This window comes from Perca fluviatilis, chromosome 18, assembly GCF_010015445.1.
Source record: "Perca fluviatilis chromosome 18, GENO_Pfluv_1.0, whole genome shotgun sequence".
Taxonomy (NCBI): domain Eukaryota; kingdom Metazoa; phylum Chordata; class Actinopteri; order Perciformes; family Percidae; genus Perca; species Perca fluviatilis.
The window spans coordinates 33,186,714-33,201,110 of record NC_053129.1 but is presented as its reverse complement, the minus strand read 5'-3'; the positions used below and the strand labels follow the sequence as shown (position 1 = coordinate 33,201,110).

Genomic DNA, 14,397 nt, shown 5'->3' with positions numbered 1-14,397 from the left:
ACTTAACGTTAAGTAATAGTTCAAAATGGGCTCCGACTCCACCAACTACAACAGCAAAATCCTAATTTTACATTAATTAATGAGTAATAATAATCTAAAGATATGATATATAATAGTATAACAGTCACAGGGAAATGTTTTTAATAGCCTACTTTAACTACATGTTCCTGATTATAATTACACTAAAATCAGCAGGACTTTGAATTGTAATGAAGTACTACATTTTTTCTTTTTTTCCACAACTTTATTGAAAAAACATTCAAATATACAACATTTCAGATCGACACATACTCAAATGATCCAATAATATCACTTTAAATTAAAAAAAATGATAATGTTGTTAATAAGAAAAATGTATGTCTAGGGATGAAGTGCTCGCTTGAATACCGGGAGGTCATCGGGGACTTTGTCATCTGGTGTGAGTCAAACCACCGCCGGAGGCCGCCTGGTACTACACCGGTGAGCATCCAGGGTGTTGACATTGAGATGGTGAAACATACAGATACCTGGGTGTTCACCTCAACAATAAACTGGACTGGTCCAAAAACACAGACGTCCTGTACAAAAAGGGCCAAAGCCGTCTCCACCTGCTGAGGAGACTGAGGTCCTTTTGGTGCGTGCAGGACTCTGTTAAAAACATGTTATGACTCTGTGGTTGCGTCTGCAATCTTTTATGCAGTAGCCTGCTGGGGAGCTGGGAGCAGAGAGGGACAGGAAAAGACTCAACAGACTGGTGAAGAGGGTTAGCTCTGTTCTGGTCTGCCCTCTGGACACCATAGAGGAGATGGGGGGAGAGGAGGATGTTAGCCAGGCTGGCATCAATCAGCAACACCTCTCACCCCCCTACATGAGACTGGGAGTTCCCTGAGCAGCTCCTTCAGCAGCAGACTGCTGCACCCTCAGCGTTACCGCAGGTCCTTCATTCCAGCAGCAGTCAGACTCTTTAATACAACATCATAATGTAGCACTGCTAGCTGTTTCTGCAATATGAGCCATCACTGGACAATATTCTGCACTATGCTTATTTATTTATTTATTTATCACTCTTTGTTACCTCCAACTGTGCAATATGTCATCTTTACTCATCTGTATATCTGTGTTTATATACTGTTCATATAAGGGTGTTTATTGTGTAAATATGTTTGTTTTATTACTTATTATAAATAACTAATTCAATTTTTTTCTATTTCTTACCTTACTTTCTCCTATGTCTAGTTAATGTGTATTTGTGTTATTCTGATGTGTGTACATTGTTTTTCTTTTGAGCTGCTGTAGCACAGGAATTTCCCCAGTGTGGGCTTAATAAAGTCTATCTTATCTTATGAATAAACAATATAAAATTACAATATGAGACAAAACTAAATACATTATTCTTCTTAAAGTTCACCATACAGTATGCCTGTTTTTTAAACATTTCTTTAGAGTCTGTAAGTTTGAAAAAACTAATAATATTTATATATATTTATTGAATTCACATTAAAAAGCAGTAACATTGGGGTTACTTTTACTTTGGTAAAAGATAACCGGATGTAAATGAAACTGAGTAGCCCGTGAGAAGCAGTTTAGGAAACCCCTTACACGCAGGCCAGAATCAGAGATCGCGACGTTACGTCGTCGCCATTTTGTTTCACCGGGAGTAAAGAAATCAACCTGAAAAGCACCGGCCGTGAATATTTTCCTTTATTTGAAGCACATTCAACACGGCGGATAAGCACCGTGCACCCAAGTTTAGATTCGCATGGTATGTACGCACCGAGCTGTCGGTATACTACGGAAACACGCTGTGTTTTGTTGTTGAGCTAGCGGTCAGCGTGAGCTACATAGCAGCTAGTTTACACGGCTAGCCGGCATTTTGAAAAATGGGCCCGCTTTGACTAAAAGGTTATGCAATGTGTGGTATCCATGGAGCATTAGCACCAAATTTATAAAGCAAAACAAAATACCCGGATGGATTAAGATCTGACCTTTATTTTTTAACTTCACCATCATTCAGTTTTGCTTCTATCTACACGCGTGCGGCGGAGACCGGGGCCTGTACTCTGCACGAGCCCGTGCAGCTAGCTAACAGAGGGGTGTGTGTGTGTGTGTGTGTATATATATATATATATGTGTGTGTGTGAGTGTGAGAGAGAGAGACAGACAGACAGACAGACAGACCAAGGCCTGTGTTCTGCACGAGCCCGTGCAGCTAGCCAACGTTAGCTAACAGAGGCGTGGTGGATGTTTAGAAAACTAGCTAGCTGTATTTAACGTTAGCCGAAAATTATGAGCCCTATATTTATTTTTGTTTAACTGCCAGTGTAACGGGAACAGCATTTTCCATACTCAATGATTGTCAGACCTTAAAGTTAACGGGTTGTTTCGGTTTCGGACTGTGCGCGTGTAACGTTACTGAGCACACTTTTACTCACGCTAACGTTACATCCCTGTTTACATTACAGTTTATTATATAGAGGTTATATTGTGTCCCTATACATGCATTTACATTTCTGCATTATTTAAGACCTTACCTTCTTTACTTACGGTTTTCTTTTTGTACTATTTTTAATGAGCATCTTTTGAATGGAGCCTAATATCTTAAAACATTAATATGAATTTAACAATAAATACAGAAAACGAATGTAAACAAACAAACAAAATAACTGTTCACTGCGACTGTTAAACGTCAGCTTTTGTAATTCTTGTGCATATAACAATGAATAAACACTCTCCACTCAGGTAACGTTAACTGTTAAGTTTGTGAACGTTGTCCAGACTTGAACGATGGCGCCAAACCGCCCAGCTACCTTGTTGTTGTTGTTGTTGCTCTTGTAACTGCTACTGTTGTTGGGTAACTCTGCTATAATCTCATCCCCACAGATGTCTGGAGACATGGCCACAGATCATGTAAACGGGAATGGTACGGAGGAACCAATGGACACTACCACAGAGGCAGAGGTGACCCGCTCAGAACACTTCCCAGCTTTACTAGAGGCTGGTTTACCTCAAAATGTTGCTGAGAAGCTGGATGAACTTTACGTAGCAGGTAAGCAGCAGAAGTTGAATCTATGTGTGGGGGGTGTGTGTTCTGCCATTTGTCTCTTGTGTTCATACAAATGTAAGGCGTCACCGCAATGTTGAAATACACGACTTGTCTGAGAGATACAGAGTAGCCGTGAAAGTCTACCTTTTGTTCCCCTTTTAAGGATGAGGCTGGTGATTTTTCTGTATTTTCGTATGTCAACAAATCCCATGAAAAGACCAGAATCAGCAATGATTTGATCCAACTTTTAAGATGGTATCTCTATGGAGTAACCTATGTATCTAAAGCGGGCTGTATCGTATTCCTCTCTAAGTGACATTGTTGTCCAAAAACTACTTAAGCACACCAATGGCCCCTCACACACACTGTGGGTTATTGGATATAGCCCCACACATATGTTTACTATTTTTGTGTAATCACAGAAGAACCTTTCTTTGCTGCAAATTGCAAGAAGTTTCTACACATGTTAAGTACTGCCATGCTATTATTAAGTATAGAAACTGGATTGTGTAGGTAAAAGAATGGTTATAGCCAAGAAATGTAGATGGAAGCCATCTGGTGCTACTGTGACATCGGCACAAACAATAGAGCAGCTGTCCGCTGGCAGCAGGTGAATTGTCCTCTTTGATAAGGAGCCACAGGGATGTTCTTCAGCACGGTACATAAACATTAGTGGTTGATAGAAAAGCTGTTTGGTTTAAGTCTTTTACATGATTTTGTATTTTTAACACCTAACTGCAAATCTTAGGGTTTTCACGACTATTATAAGGGTTAAGGAGCAGCACCCGGGGCTGTTTTTTAGAGCACAATATACTAGTTGTTTTTTTGTTTAGTTTTTTTACCGTTAATCGCGATATCAACCCGGCGCAATAAACACATTGTGAAAGACACTCAGAGATTTATTAGTTGGATGAAAATATCAGCAGAAAACAGCACTTTCAAATGTAACTGTTCTTTTTTTTTTTTTTTTTTTAGTGCTGCCTTTTTATATTCAATTCTGTTTAATTTGATAAAACAATGTTGGAAATGATTTCCTTTCATTATTTTTTAAAGCCAACAAGCAATTCGTTGTATTTTAGCAGAACTGAGAACACTTTAATATTTCGTTTTTATTTATCGCAAGCTATATTGTTATCGCAAGCTATATTGTTATCGCAAGCTATATTGTTATCGCGATATTCAACGAAGTTATCACATATTTTCCTAATACCGTGCAGCCGTGAGTAACGCAGACATGTTGACTTGTCATAGTAGGAAAAGCACAGCTGAAATTGATAACCTTAACGATGGCTCAGTTCCATCAAGTGTCCCAGTAAGATATTTCAGTGAGTCAGCATGCCCAATACCAGGACCTCTCCTAAGTGGAATGCAGCCATCAGTAATGGTTTAATACCAGGACCTCTCCTAAGTGGAATGCAGCCATCATTAATGGTTTAATACCAGGACCTCTCCTAAGTGGAATGCAGCCATCAGTAATGGTTTAATACCAGGACCTCTCCTAAGTGGAATGCAGCCATCATTAATGGTTTAATACCAGGACCTCTCCTAAGTGGAATGCAGCCATCAGTAATGGTTTAATACCAGGACCTCTCCTAAGTGGAATGCAGCCATCAGTAATGGTTTAATACCAGGACCTCTCCTAAGTGGAATGCAGCCATCATTAATGGTTTTGAATAAACCTGTGCTTTTCCTACTATGACATGTCAACATGTCTGCTGTGAAAAAGGTCTATTAATACATGAAACTCGGATATACTCAAATCTAATCATTGTAGTCGGATTTGTCTTTAAGCTTTTTGAGTGTTAATTATTTATGATCTGCTCTAGCTTTTCCAATGTTTTAGACACAGAGATGGTGATGATAATGGTCCAAAACAATGTCTTAATTGCATTTTTTTTTTTTTTTTTTTAAACGTCAAATGTTCTTGAGGAAGGCCCCCAAAACCCCTCTGCCAAATATGTCATAAGTCTTCCACAAACCCAGGGAAAAACACTGCCTCTGTTACTTGTTTCCATAAAACTGTCTTTGATTTGAGTCTTGAGGATGTTGTATTGCAACATGTTAGCATGCGTAATAATGAAACTTGGATGCAATCAGGGCATTGTGCTTTCAGATTTTATTCTCTTTAGTTCCTTCTGGTGCAGATACATTTTTTTTTATTAAGCCTCTATTGTGCAACTACTTCATGACTCGCATGTCCTTTTTTTTTTTTTTCTCAGTGCTAACCTGTCCAGATGATTGTCTTTATCTTCCCTTTTACACTGTATTTACAATGTTTTCGTTGTTGTTGTTGTGCTCATCAGGCCTGGTAGCACATAGTGACCTAGACGAAAGGGCTCTTGAAGCTTTGAAAGAATTCAATGAGGACGGAGCCCTGCAAGTGCTGCTCCAGTTCAAAGAGAGTGACCTGTCACATGTGCAAGTAAGTTTAATCATCTGAAAGACAAACGGGTCTTTGTTCAAATGTTGTTTTTTTAGAACAGTCTATGTTGTGCAGGGTTCAATGCTAAGGTTTTTTTTTTCTTCACTTGTCCGGTCGGGCTAGCCAAAAAGAAATATACTGACCTGACTGAAGTGTCAAAAAAATAATCTAAATATCGAAAAAAATGTAAATAAGCTGAAATAAAAGTCAAATGTTGAAAGTACAAAAACTGTTATAAAAAAAAAAAATTTGTTAAAGGCATCTAACGCAATTCTTGATTGATAAAATGATTTATAATACAATGATGCCCAAACGGGCGACTGTGTTATATTAACTTGCCCCACGTGGCCTTTTACTGGCCCCTGGCCATCTTATTGTTGAACCCTGTTGTGTGCTATAACCTTAAAAGGTCAATTTATTTAGTGCTGTTTTCCCCACCACCATTAGCCTGTTTGACACCAGACCCTTCTCAGCTGTAACTGAGAGGGGGTCTGGGCAAGCTTCATTCACAGCCCATTTCCAAAGGGGTGTCACCAACAGACGCTGCTCAAATGCCTCTGCGCGCAATTGGATAGTCCTTCAACCAATCGGACCAACGGTCTGGGTGACGTAGCAGCGACAGCGGCATCAACGGGTTGCTGCGATTCGGTGGCCGTTATGTTGAATGTAAACAAGAAGCTGCTCGCCGTCGCTGCGCAATCGTCAATGTGTAAAGGCCGCCTCAACGGTTGTGATTGGTGCCTCGATTTGGAAAAATTGGAAATTGGCTTGAATGGGCTCTTGGCCAAACTTGCAGAGCAAATCTCAAATTTGCCCGAAGTTTGTCAGGGTTTTCCCAGGCTATACCACCATGACATTTCTAACTTAGTTCTTTTCTCTTGCAGAACAAAAGTGCCTTTCTCTGTGGGGTGATGAAGACTTACAGGCAGAGGGAGAAACAAGGGACTAAAGTTTCAGACTCCACTAAAGGACCAGATGAGGCCAAAATCAAGGAACTCCTGGAGAGAACCAACTACACACTCGATGTAACAACAGGCCAACGAAAGTATGGCGGGCCCCCACCTGAGTCTGTGTACACGGGCGCCCAACCCAATGTTGGAACAGAGGTACACATTGTCACGTAAATCAAACTGTCAGCCAGGGTTCAAAACTGAACTGGTTTTCTTTGACTGGAAGCAAATCGTTTTCATCTGGTCTTATTGCTCAACCAAGATAAAGACAATAGTATTAGAATGCTTCACTTTAAGACATTAAGCAATGCTGACTTCTGGGATGTTAACCTCAAATATTTTGCATATCACTTCAAATGATAAAGTTCCTTTTTGATAGACCTTGTAAACAATGTTTTACTGTGGATTTGGGAACTGCATAAGTTAGTACAAAGGTGATTGTTTCAACAACTTAATATTACGTCTAGTCTATACAGACTGTTTGAATGAAAGAGAGGATAGTGAAATGTTAGTTGGACTTTGCATTGATCTAAAGTCAACTATGAACTTTCGCTTGCTGGCTTCTGTCAGCTTTTAAAGGTGCTCTAAGCAATGTCGGGAGACGTTACTTCTTGACGTTTGCAGTATTGTCAAACAACGAGGGCTAGCTCACACCTCACTCCTCCTCATCCCTCCCCCTCGCTTCTGTGCACTAACCCCCCAACCCTCAAATCCTTCTTAGCAGTTTGTTTTTGTTGCCGTTTATGGAGCCTGGGCTGTCTACAGACAGTTTTTTTACAGTGTGTTCAGGGGACAGGCAGCTAGAGGATAGTAAGGAGAGGTTTGCTGTATGTGACAAAAAATGTTGTAGCCTAAAAAACGCATGACCTCGCTTAGAGCACCTTTTTAAGTGGCTAAAATTTATAAGAAGCCACTAGATTTTATACCCGCAGATATGTTAAACGATAAAATTGCAATGCCTACACTCATTATTTTTATTTAAAGGAAACAAATTCACCAAGATCACATTCTTATGAATGCTATTCTCATTAAAAGCTTTATTTCTTTCTGCTTCATATAAAGAGAGGTAGTGGAGGCTGTAAGTGTGATGTGTGAATCTTTAATTGTTTTTTTTTCCCTCCCTAGATTTTTGTCGGGAAGATTCCCCGCGACTTGTTTGAAGACGAGTTGGTTCCCCTCTTTGAGAAGGCTGGACCCATCTGGGACCTGAGGTTAATGATGGACCCACTCAGTGGTCTGAACAGGGGCTACGCCTTCGTCACGTTCTGCACTAAAGAAGCCGCCCAGGAGGCTGTGAAGCTGGTGAGTTTGTTAGGAATGCACCGTTCAGCAGAACAGTCTTCTCTTCTAGGGAACAGAAGTTGGAACAGGAGTTAAGTTGGGAAACTAGTTTCTGTTTTGCAGCCAAGCAACTTGTGTGTGCATAAAGTTCCTGCATACTCCACTCAGGGTTTCCGCAGGGTCTTAAAGTCTAAAATTTCAAAATCTAAATTTTAGGCCTTAAAAAGTCTTAAATTCGCTGAAGAATTGTGTTCTAGGTCTTAAGTCATTTCAAACAGGTCTACATTTTCTCATTGAAATGCTCCTGCCATGCTTTACAATGTAGTTTTTTTTTTCTTCTGTGGTGTTGTAGTTCTGTCTTTCCCTACCCCAAATATAATTTGCTGAATTATGAATACAAATGAGAACATGCAATTTATATTGCAGCCAAGTGCAATAGCGCATGACTCTCATTCGGAACATAATTAATTTACAGAACATAAACTTAAGTACAAACGCTAATCTCAGTTTTACCGTCCAGAGTCTGGCTGTGTCTGTGATCTGTACTGACAGTAATATTTAAATATTAATACTACTTTTTGTTGATTGGGGTTTCATTTACTCAAGCATAATAGACATGCTTGTTTGTCGAATTGTCAGAAATAACCCCCCAAGAGTCCTGTTCTGAGTCAGGAAAAACCCTGATATATGGTTGACATGTTGTTGTTTTTTTATTTTTTTCCCCCCCGCTTTTCTTCACAGTGCAATAATCATGAGATCCGCCCTGGCAAGCACATTGGGGTGTGTATATCTGTCGCCAACAACAGGCTATTCGTTGGCTCCATTCCCAAGAGTAAAACAAAGGAACAGATTGTTGAAGAGTTTGGCAAAGTCACAGGTAAAAACTTCTAATCTGGTGTGTTTTTATAGCTTCATGTAATTGTGTTGTGTAATGCCGCCGCTGCTGCAGTTTTTCAATTCCGAAAATCTGTCTTGTTTCTGTCTACCGGTACTTGAAGAGGGCCTCAGTGATGTCATACTTTACCATCAACCTGACGACAAGAAGAAGAACCGAGGCTTCTGCTTCCTGGAGTACGAAGACCACAAAACGGCTGCTCAGGCTCGCCGCCGGCTAATGAGCGGCAAGGTGAAGGTTTGGGGCAACGTGGTGACGGTGGAGTGGGCCGATCCCATCGAAGATCCCGACCCAGAGGTCATGGCCAAGGTGAGCTTCAATGAGTGTGACGCTGTGTCAGGGGTGTCAGGCCCCTGCAGGGCCATCAAATGTAAAAGGACTGTCGGATAAACGATTCACACACATTCGTACACTGTGGCCGAGGCTGCCGTACAAGGTGCCACATGCTCATCAGATAAACATTCGCACACATTCAGCATTTTGGGGTTCAGTGTCTTGCTACTTCGACATGGGACTGCAGGGCCAGGGATCGGACCGCCAACCTTCCTATTGGTAGGGGACCGCTCTGCACCGATCCCTGTCAAGACATGTATTGTTTAATGACGTGATTTTATTTAATCAGAAAGTTAAATGTATTTCACAGTTATTGAATGTGTTAGTTTTTTTCACATACAATTTGACTCACATAAAGCCCTAAAAATTCAGCAAAAAGCTTCTTAGTCATCATAGAATTTAATAAAAACAATGCATTCTGATTACATGTTCAAAAATAGGCCTGAATATGCAAACTCGTTGGTTCCGTGGGTATTTCGGAGTCTCAAAGTCAGCAAATCTGCCAAATTTGGCTTTGAGCCATGTGTAATAGCAGTTTGCTAACATTTTCCCTTCTTTCGGTTTGGTGCACAACTAGACGGGCCAAAATTTATGGTAAACCTAAATTGATTTGCGAGCTGGTCGAAATTTGCGAGGGGCCGGATTTGGACCATGGGCCTTGAGTTTGACACGTGCTAAATGATAGAAAACGACACAACTTGAAAGTAGGAACGGTAAACGCAATGTCTGGAAACGTCACTTGGGAAAGGCATGGCAGCTTTATTTATACAGCACATTTCAGCAACAAGGCAAAGTGCTTCACGTAAAACATTAAAGAGCAATTAGAACAGTCAATCGTTTGGGTGTAAAGGAGTACTCATCCTAAAAATTGAATTATGGCGCACATAATTAACTTGTCAGAGGAGAGATGAACATTAGATTTGAGCTTCTTTCTGTCCACTTCGCAGGTGAAGGTTTTATTTGTGAGAAATCTTGCCAATGGGGTCACAGAGGAGATCCTGGAGACGTCCTTCAGTGAGTTTGGAAAACTGGAGCGAGTTAAGAAGCTCAAAGACTACGCCTTCATTCACTTTGAAGAGAGGGACGGTGCAGTGAAGGTATGGATTTTCTGAAGTTGTTATACATTTAAGTTTCTCAGCCTGAATCTAAATAATAAGATATGATGATTGTCGAACCAAAAGACAGTTTGCAGGAATGTTAACGTGTGTCCAACTGGCTGCTTTTTCTCAGGCGTTGGAAGAAATGAATGGGAAGGAGCTGGAGGGAGAGCCGATTGAGATCGTCTTCGCCAAACCACCAGATCAGAAAAGGAAGGAGCGCAAGCAACAGAGGCAAGCAGCCAAAACACAAATGTAAGAAACGGATCAGAATAAATTAATATATAAATCAGAATCAACTTTATTGGCCAGGTTTGCGTAAACAAAGGAATTTGACTAATCTTTGCTCTCAAAGTACAACACTTGCGTAACACAAAGAATAAAAACAAAGGACAGTAAGAAATATTAAAAAATACTGTTAGTATACAGTATAACAATACAATAGAGTTTACAAAAAATATACAATAACAATTGAAGAGCAGGAATAGTGCAATATCAGTATAGTCTGAGATTTAAGATTTAAATATAGTACAAGGCAGTTCAGTGCACAGGTAATGTATTAATAACAATATTGTAATTGTAAGATTCAATATAAATGGTTAATTTCGAACACACAAAAGATTAAGCTAAATAAATAAATACTCTTAAATAATAACTGTTGTCCGTCCAAAAGCGAGGAAGCAAATTGCTTTTTGGCTCTTATCCTTTTTTTGAAATTTACATACCCTTTTTACATCTTTTAATTACAAAAATAGTTAAATGTCCAAATTAGGGTTGAACGATATTGAAAAAATGTGATATTGCGCTATCGATTATGAATATTGCAATAGCTATATTTTGATATTTTTAAACCTGTGAAATTACAAAAGTTACGGGAGAAAGCGTCAAAATAGATTCATAACAGATAACACTAGGTTTATTTCAACTGACAGTCATATTGGACTGGTCCAACATGAATGAATGAATAAATAAATAAGGACCATGTCTACAGAATAGGACATGTTCTACTGGTTGGACAGTATAAAATATATATAAATAAGGACCATGTCTACAGAACAGGATATGTTCTACTGGTTGGACAGTATAAAATATATATAAATAAGGACCATGTCTACAGAACAGGACATGTTCTACTGGTTGGACAGTATAAAATATATATAAATAAGGACCATGTCTACAGAACAGGACATGTTCTACTGGTTGGACAGTATAAAATATATATAAATAAGGACCATGTCTACAGAACAGGACATGTTCTACTGGTTGGACAGTATAAAATATATATAAATAAGGACCATGTCTACAGAACAGGACATGTTCTACTGGTTGGACAGTATAAAATATATAAATAAGGACCATGTCTACAGAACAGGATATGTTCTACTGGTTGGACAGTATAAAATATATAAATAAGGACCATGTCTACAGAACAGGACATGTTCTACTGGTTGGACAGTATAAAATATATAAATAAGGACCATGTCTACAGAACAGGATATGTTCTACTGGTTGGACAGTATAAAATATATAAATAAATAAAACAGGACAAAACTTTTCTTTAACTTCTGATTCGTTCCGTTTGTTGTCTCTATCTGTTTCTTCACTTACACTGTCACTCTGTTGAAATATGCACACATGTGGTACGCTCCATAGGGTTGGTCACATAGTGGCCCTGTGCGCTGACATGCACTAACATGTGCAAGTGGCACAGTAACTGGCCAATGAAACGTGATCATTACAGCGTTTCAAGCTCTACATCAAACACAACTAAGCCACACAGCCAACGGACAGGACGCAGCGCTCCACAAAATAAACAAAATATTGCATGCTTATCGCGACACTTTCAATATAATATCGCGCAACGTGATATCGTGATGATATTGAGTCGATATATCATGCACCCCTACTTTTTACATCTTTTAATTACAAAAATAGTTAAATGTCCAAATGTAAAAAGTGTTTTCAATCTGTCGTTTCTCAATATGCAACCACACAACCCTATAACTGATCAATGATCCCGATCCCATCCTCTGATATTGTGCTCATTATTTTGTCGTCTCTATTCTTATTCCTCGTTTTCTTTCACATTCTTTAAGGTATGATGACTATTACTACTATCCTCCTCCTTCCCACATGCCGCCTCCTGTCAGAGGTCGGGGCAGAGGCGGCAACCGGGGCGGCTATGCCGCTTACCCCCCTGACTACTACGGCTACGAGGACTACTACGACTACTACGGCTATGACTATCACAACTACCGCGGCGGCTACGACGACCCCTACTACGGCTACGACGACTTCCAGGCGCCAAGCCGAGGACGCGGCGGCAACCGGGGCTCCCGGGGAGGATCCTCACCGGCCAGAGGGCGTGGCGGCGTCGGGGCACCCAGAGGCAGGGCCAACTTCTCCCAGCGGGGCGGGCCCGGACCGGGCCGCGGCGTGCGGGGAGCAAGAGGAGGCGTGCCGCCAAGAGGGCGCGGAGGGGTACGTGGTGCTCGGGGTGGCCGCGGTGGAAATGTAGGAGGAAAGCGCAAAGCTGATGGGTACAACCAGCCAGATTCCAAGCGTCGCCAGACCAATAATCAGAACTGGGGCTCTCAACCCATTGCTCAGCAACCGCTCCAGGGTGGTGATCATTCTGGTAACTATTCCGGTTACAAATCCGACAACCAGGAATTTTATCAGGATTCTTTTGGGCAACAGTGGAAGTAAACCAGTAGGGCTTTGATAACAAAATACGTGTTTATTGTTTTTGTTTTTGTCATTTTATTTAGAGACTTGATCTGATTGGCCCTCTATCCCGTACGGTTGCCTGCATTTTTCCTCAAAATTGGGTGACATCTGGCAAGATATCTTTTTGTACATATTTTAATAATCCGCTTGGACTCGAACCGTAGTCACACTCCCACCTGTTTCTGGCAACTGGTTTTCTTTTATTCATTTTTTTTTTTCTTCTTTTTTTAAGATGGTCGTTTTAAAGATTTCCCATACCAACGTTTGGAAAAAATTTTAGATGCAAATATGTGCTCGAGCTGTCTATTTGGCTTATAGCTTTATGTATGTTTTTAGAGATTCTGGTTTCCATGTTTTAATTAGCTAACAGCAACAAAGCATATGTCTCCTAAACATGTATTTAAAACAAATGAAAATACAATTTGTATTGTCACAAAGTAATGCGTGTCTTGTTATTGAAAGAAAAAAAAAAAAAAAAGGGACCGGTAGTCCTATTTTTTGGCTTTACATTTTGGCTTGTATTCTTTGCTGTTTGTCTGCTTTAATAAAATACACGCACACGTGTACAAAAACTTCAAATTGTGTTGCAAATTCATGTTTCGGCAAATTCTCTCTTCAAATTGCCTTCAAATTTAAGGCTCCTTGTGGAAGAAAATGGACTAAAGGTTTGCCAATGTTGGCCACATGCTACAGTGTCACCTTGCATGCCATCAAATTCCAAATCACCTACTTCTATAGTCGGCATCTCTCAAGTGCTCTGTATGTGTGGTGACATACTTCATCCTTATGAGTTCCTCTCATGTCCAAAAACATAAATGTTTCACAAATTGGTGTCCCAAATTCACTGTCAACGCAGCATCAGTCGTAAGCCCCGCCCCCTTACGAGTCTGTCACATAAAGTCCTCTTTGTTACTAGTCGGAATAAAAGCACAATTTGATTTATTAACGTGAAAGTGAAGCTTTTCCTTGTCCCAGAAGGATCTACCTCTAGCTGTTGAAGGCCTGGATACTAATCTTGCATGTTTATCTAGAGGATTGCTCTTGTGAGAGATAACTGCCATGCATGACTCGCTTGTAGTGGTTTTTGTTCACTTTGCTTTTATAGTTTACTTAATGGCTGTTCTTAACCCAGACCCCACCCCCTCTCTTTCTCTCTCTGCCTGTCTGAGCGTGTTCACGTCTCACCTGCTGCACCTCCAAACCATTTAATTAATGATCCAATCCGGGCCGTTAAATCTGTTTGTCGTCCTCCTTTAAGGCATTGACCATGTGCATGTTAAATCGGAGTGCGTGCCAGTCTGTGAGAGTGCTGCTTTGTCTTCTAATGTACGCAAATTCATGTTTTACTTGTTACACAGTTCTCCCTCTTACAGTTATACTGAGCGAGTGTGTGTGAGCGCGAGGGACTCAAAGCTGTAGATGTGTGTGTAGATGTAACATGATCCTGTTTGCCATTCTCTAATTGCTTCCTTTTGTTACCTGACTAGCAGGAAAAAGGGGTCGAGGCCGGTCCTGATGTGTCGCTATGAAGACTGACCAGCGTCTGGCGTTGCACGCTGCAGGCTGCCAGTGGAAGGAATGGTAAGGTCAACTGACTCAGTGGTCCAATGGCATTCCCGCCCTTTTTTTTTTTTTATATATATATAAAGGAGATCTCCCTAACCTGC

The 14,397-nt window shown here is 40.5% G+C and overlaps 1 protein-coding gene across 2 annotated transcripts; it reads left to right on the top strand.

Moving 5' to 3' along the window:
- The first annotated feature begins 1,587 nt into the window (after positions 1-1,587).
- Positions 1,588-13,309, top strand: LOC120546514 (heterogeneous nuclear ribonucleoprotein Q-like). 2 transcript variants are annotated; one of them, XM_039781459.1, is made up of 10 exons: positions 1,588-1,741; positions 2,860-3,025; positions 5,326-5,444; positions 6,329-6,550; positions 7,520-7,696; positions 8,417-8,552; positions 8,674-8,879; positions 9,851-10,000; positions 10,134-10,234; positions 12,097-13,309. In XM_039781459.1, the coding sequence occupies exons 1-10, from the start codon at positions 1,739-1,741 to the stop codon at positions 12,707-12,709; spliced, it is 1,893 nt and encodes a 630-aa protein (XP_039637393.1). In that variant the 5' UTR covers positions 1,588-1,738; the 3' UTR covers positions 12,710-13,309. The 2 variants fall into 2 exon arrangements, with proteins under 2 accessions (XP_039637393.1, XP_039637392.1); XM_039781458.1 differs by having other exon boundaries at positions 10,134-10,255.
- Positions 13,310-14,397: the final 1,088 nt, after the last annotated feature.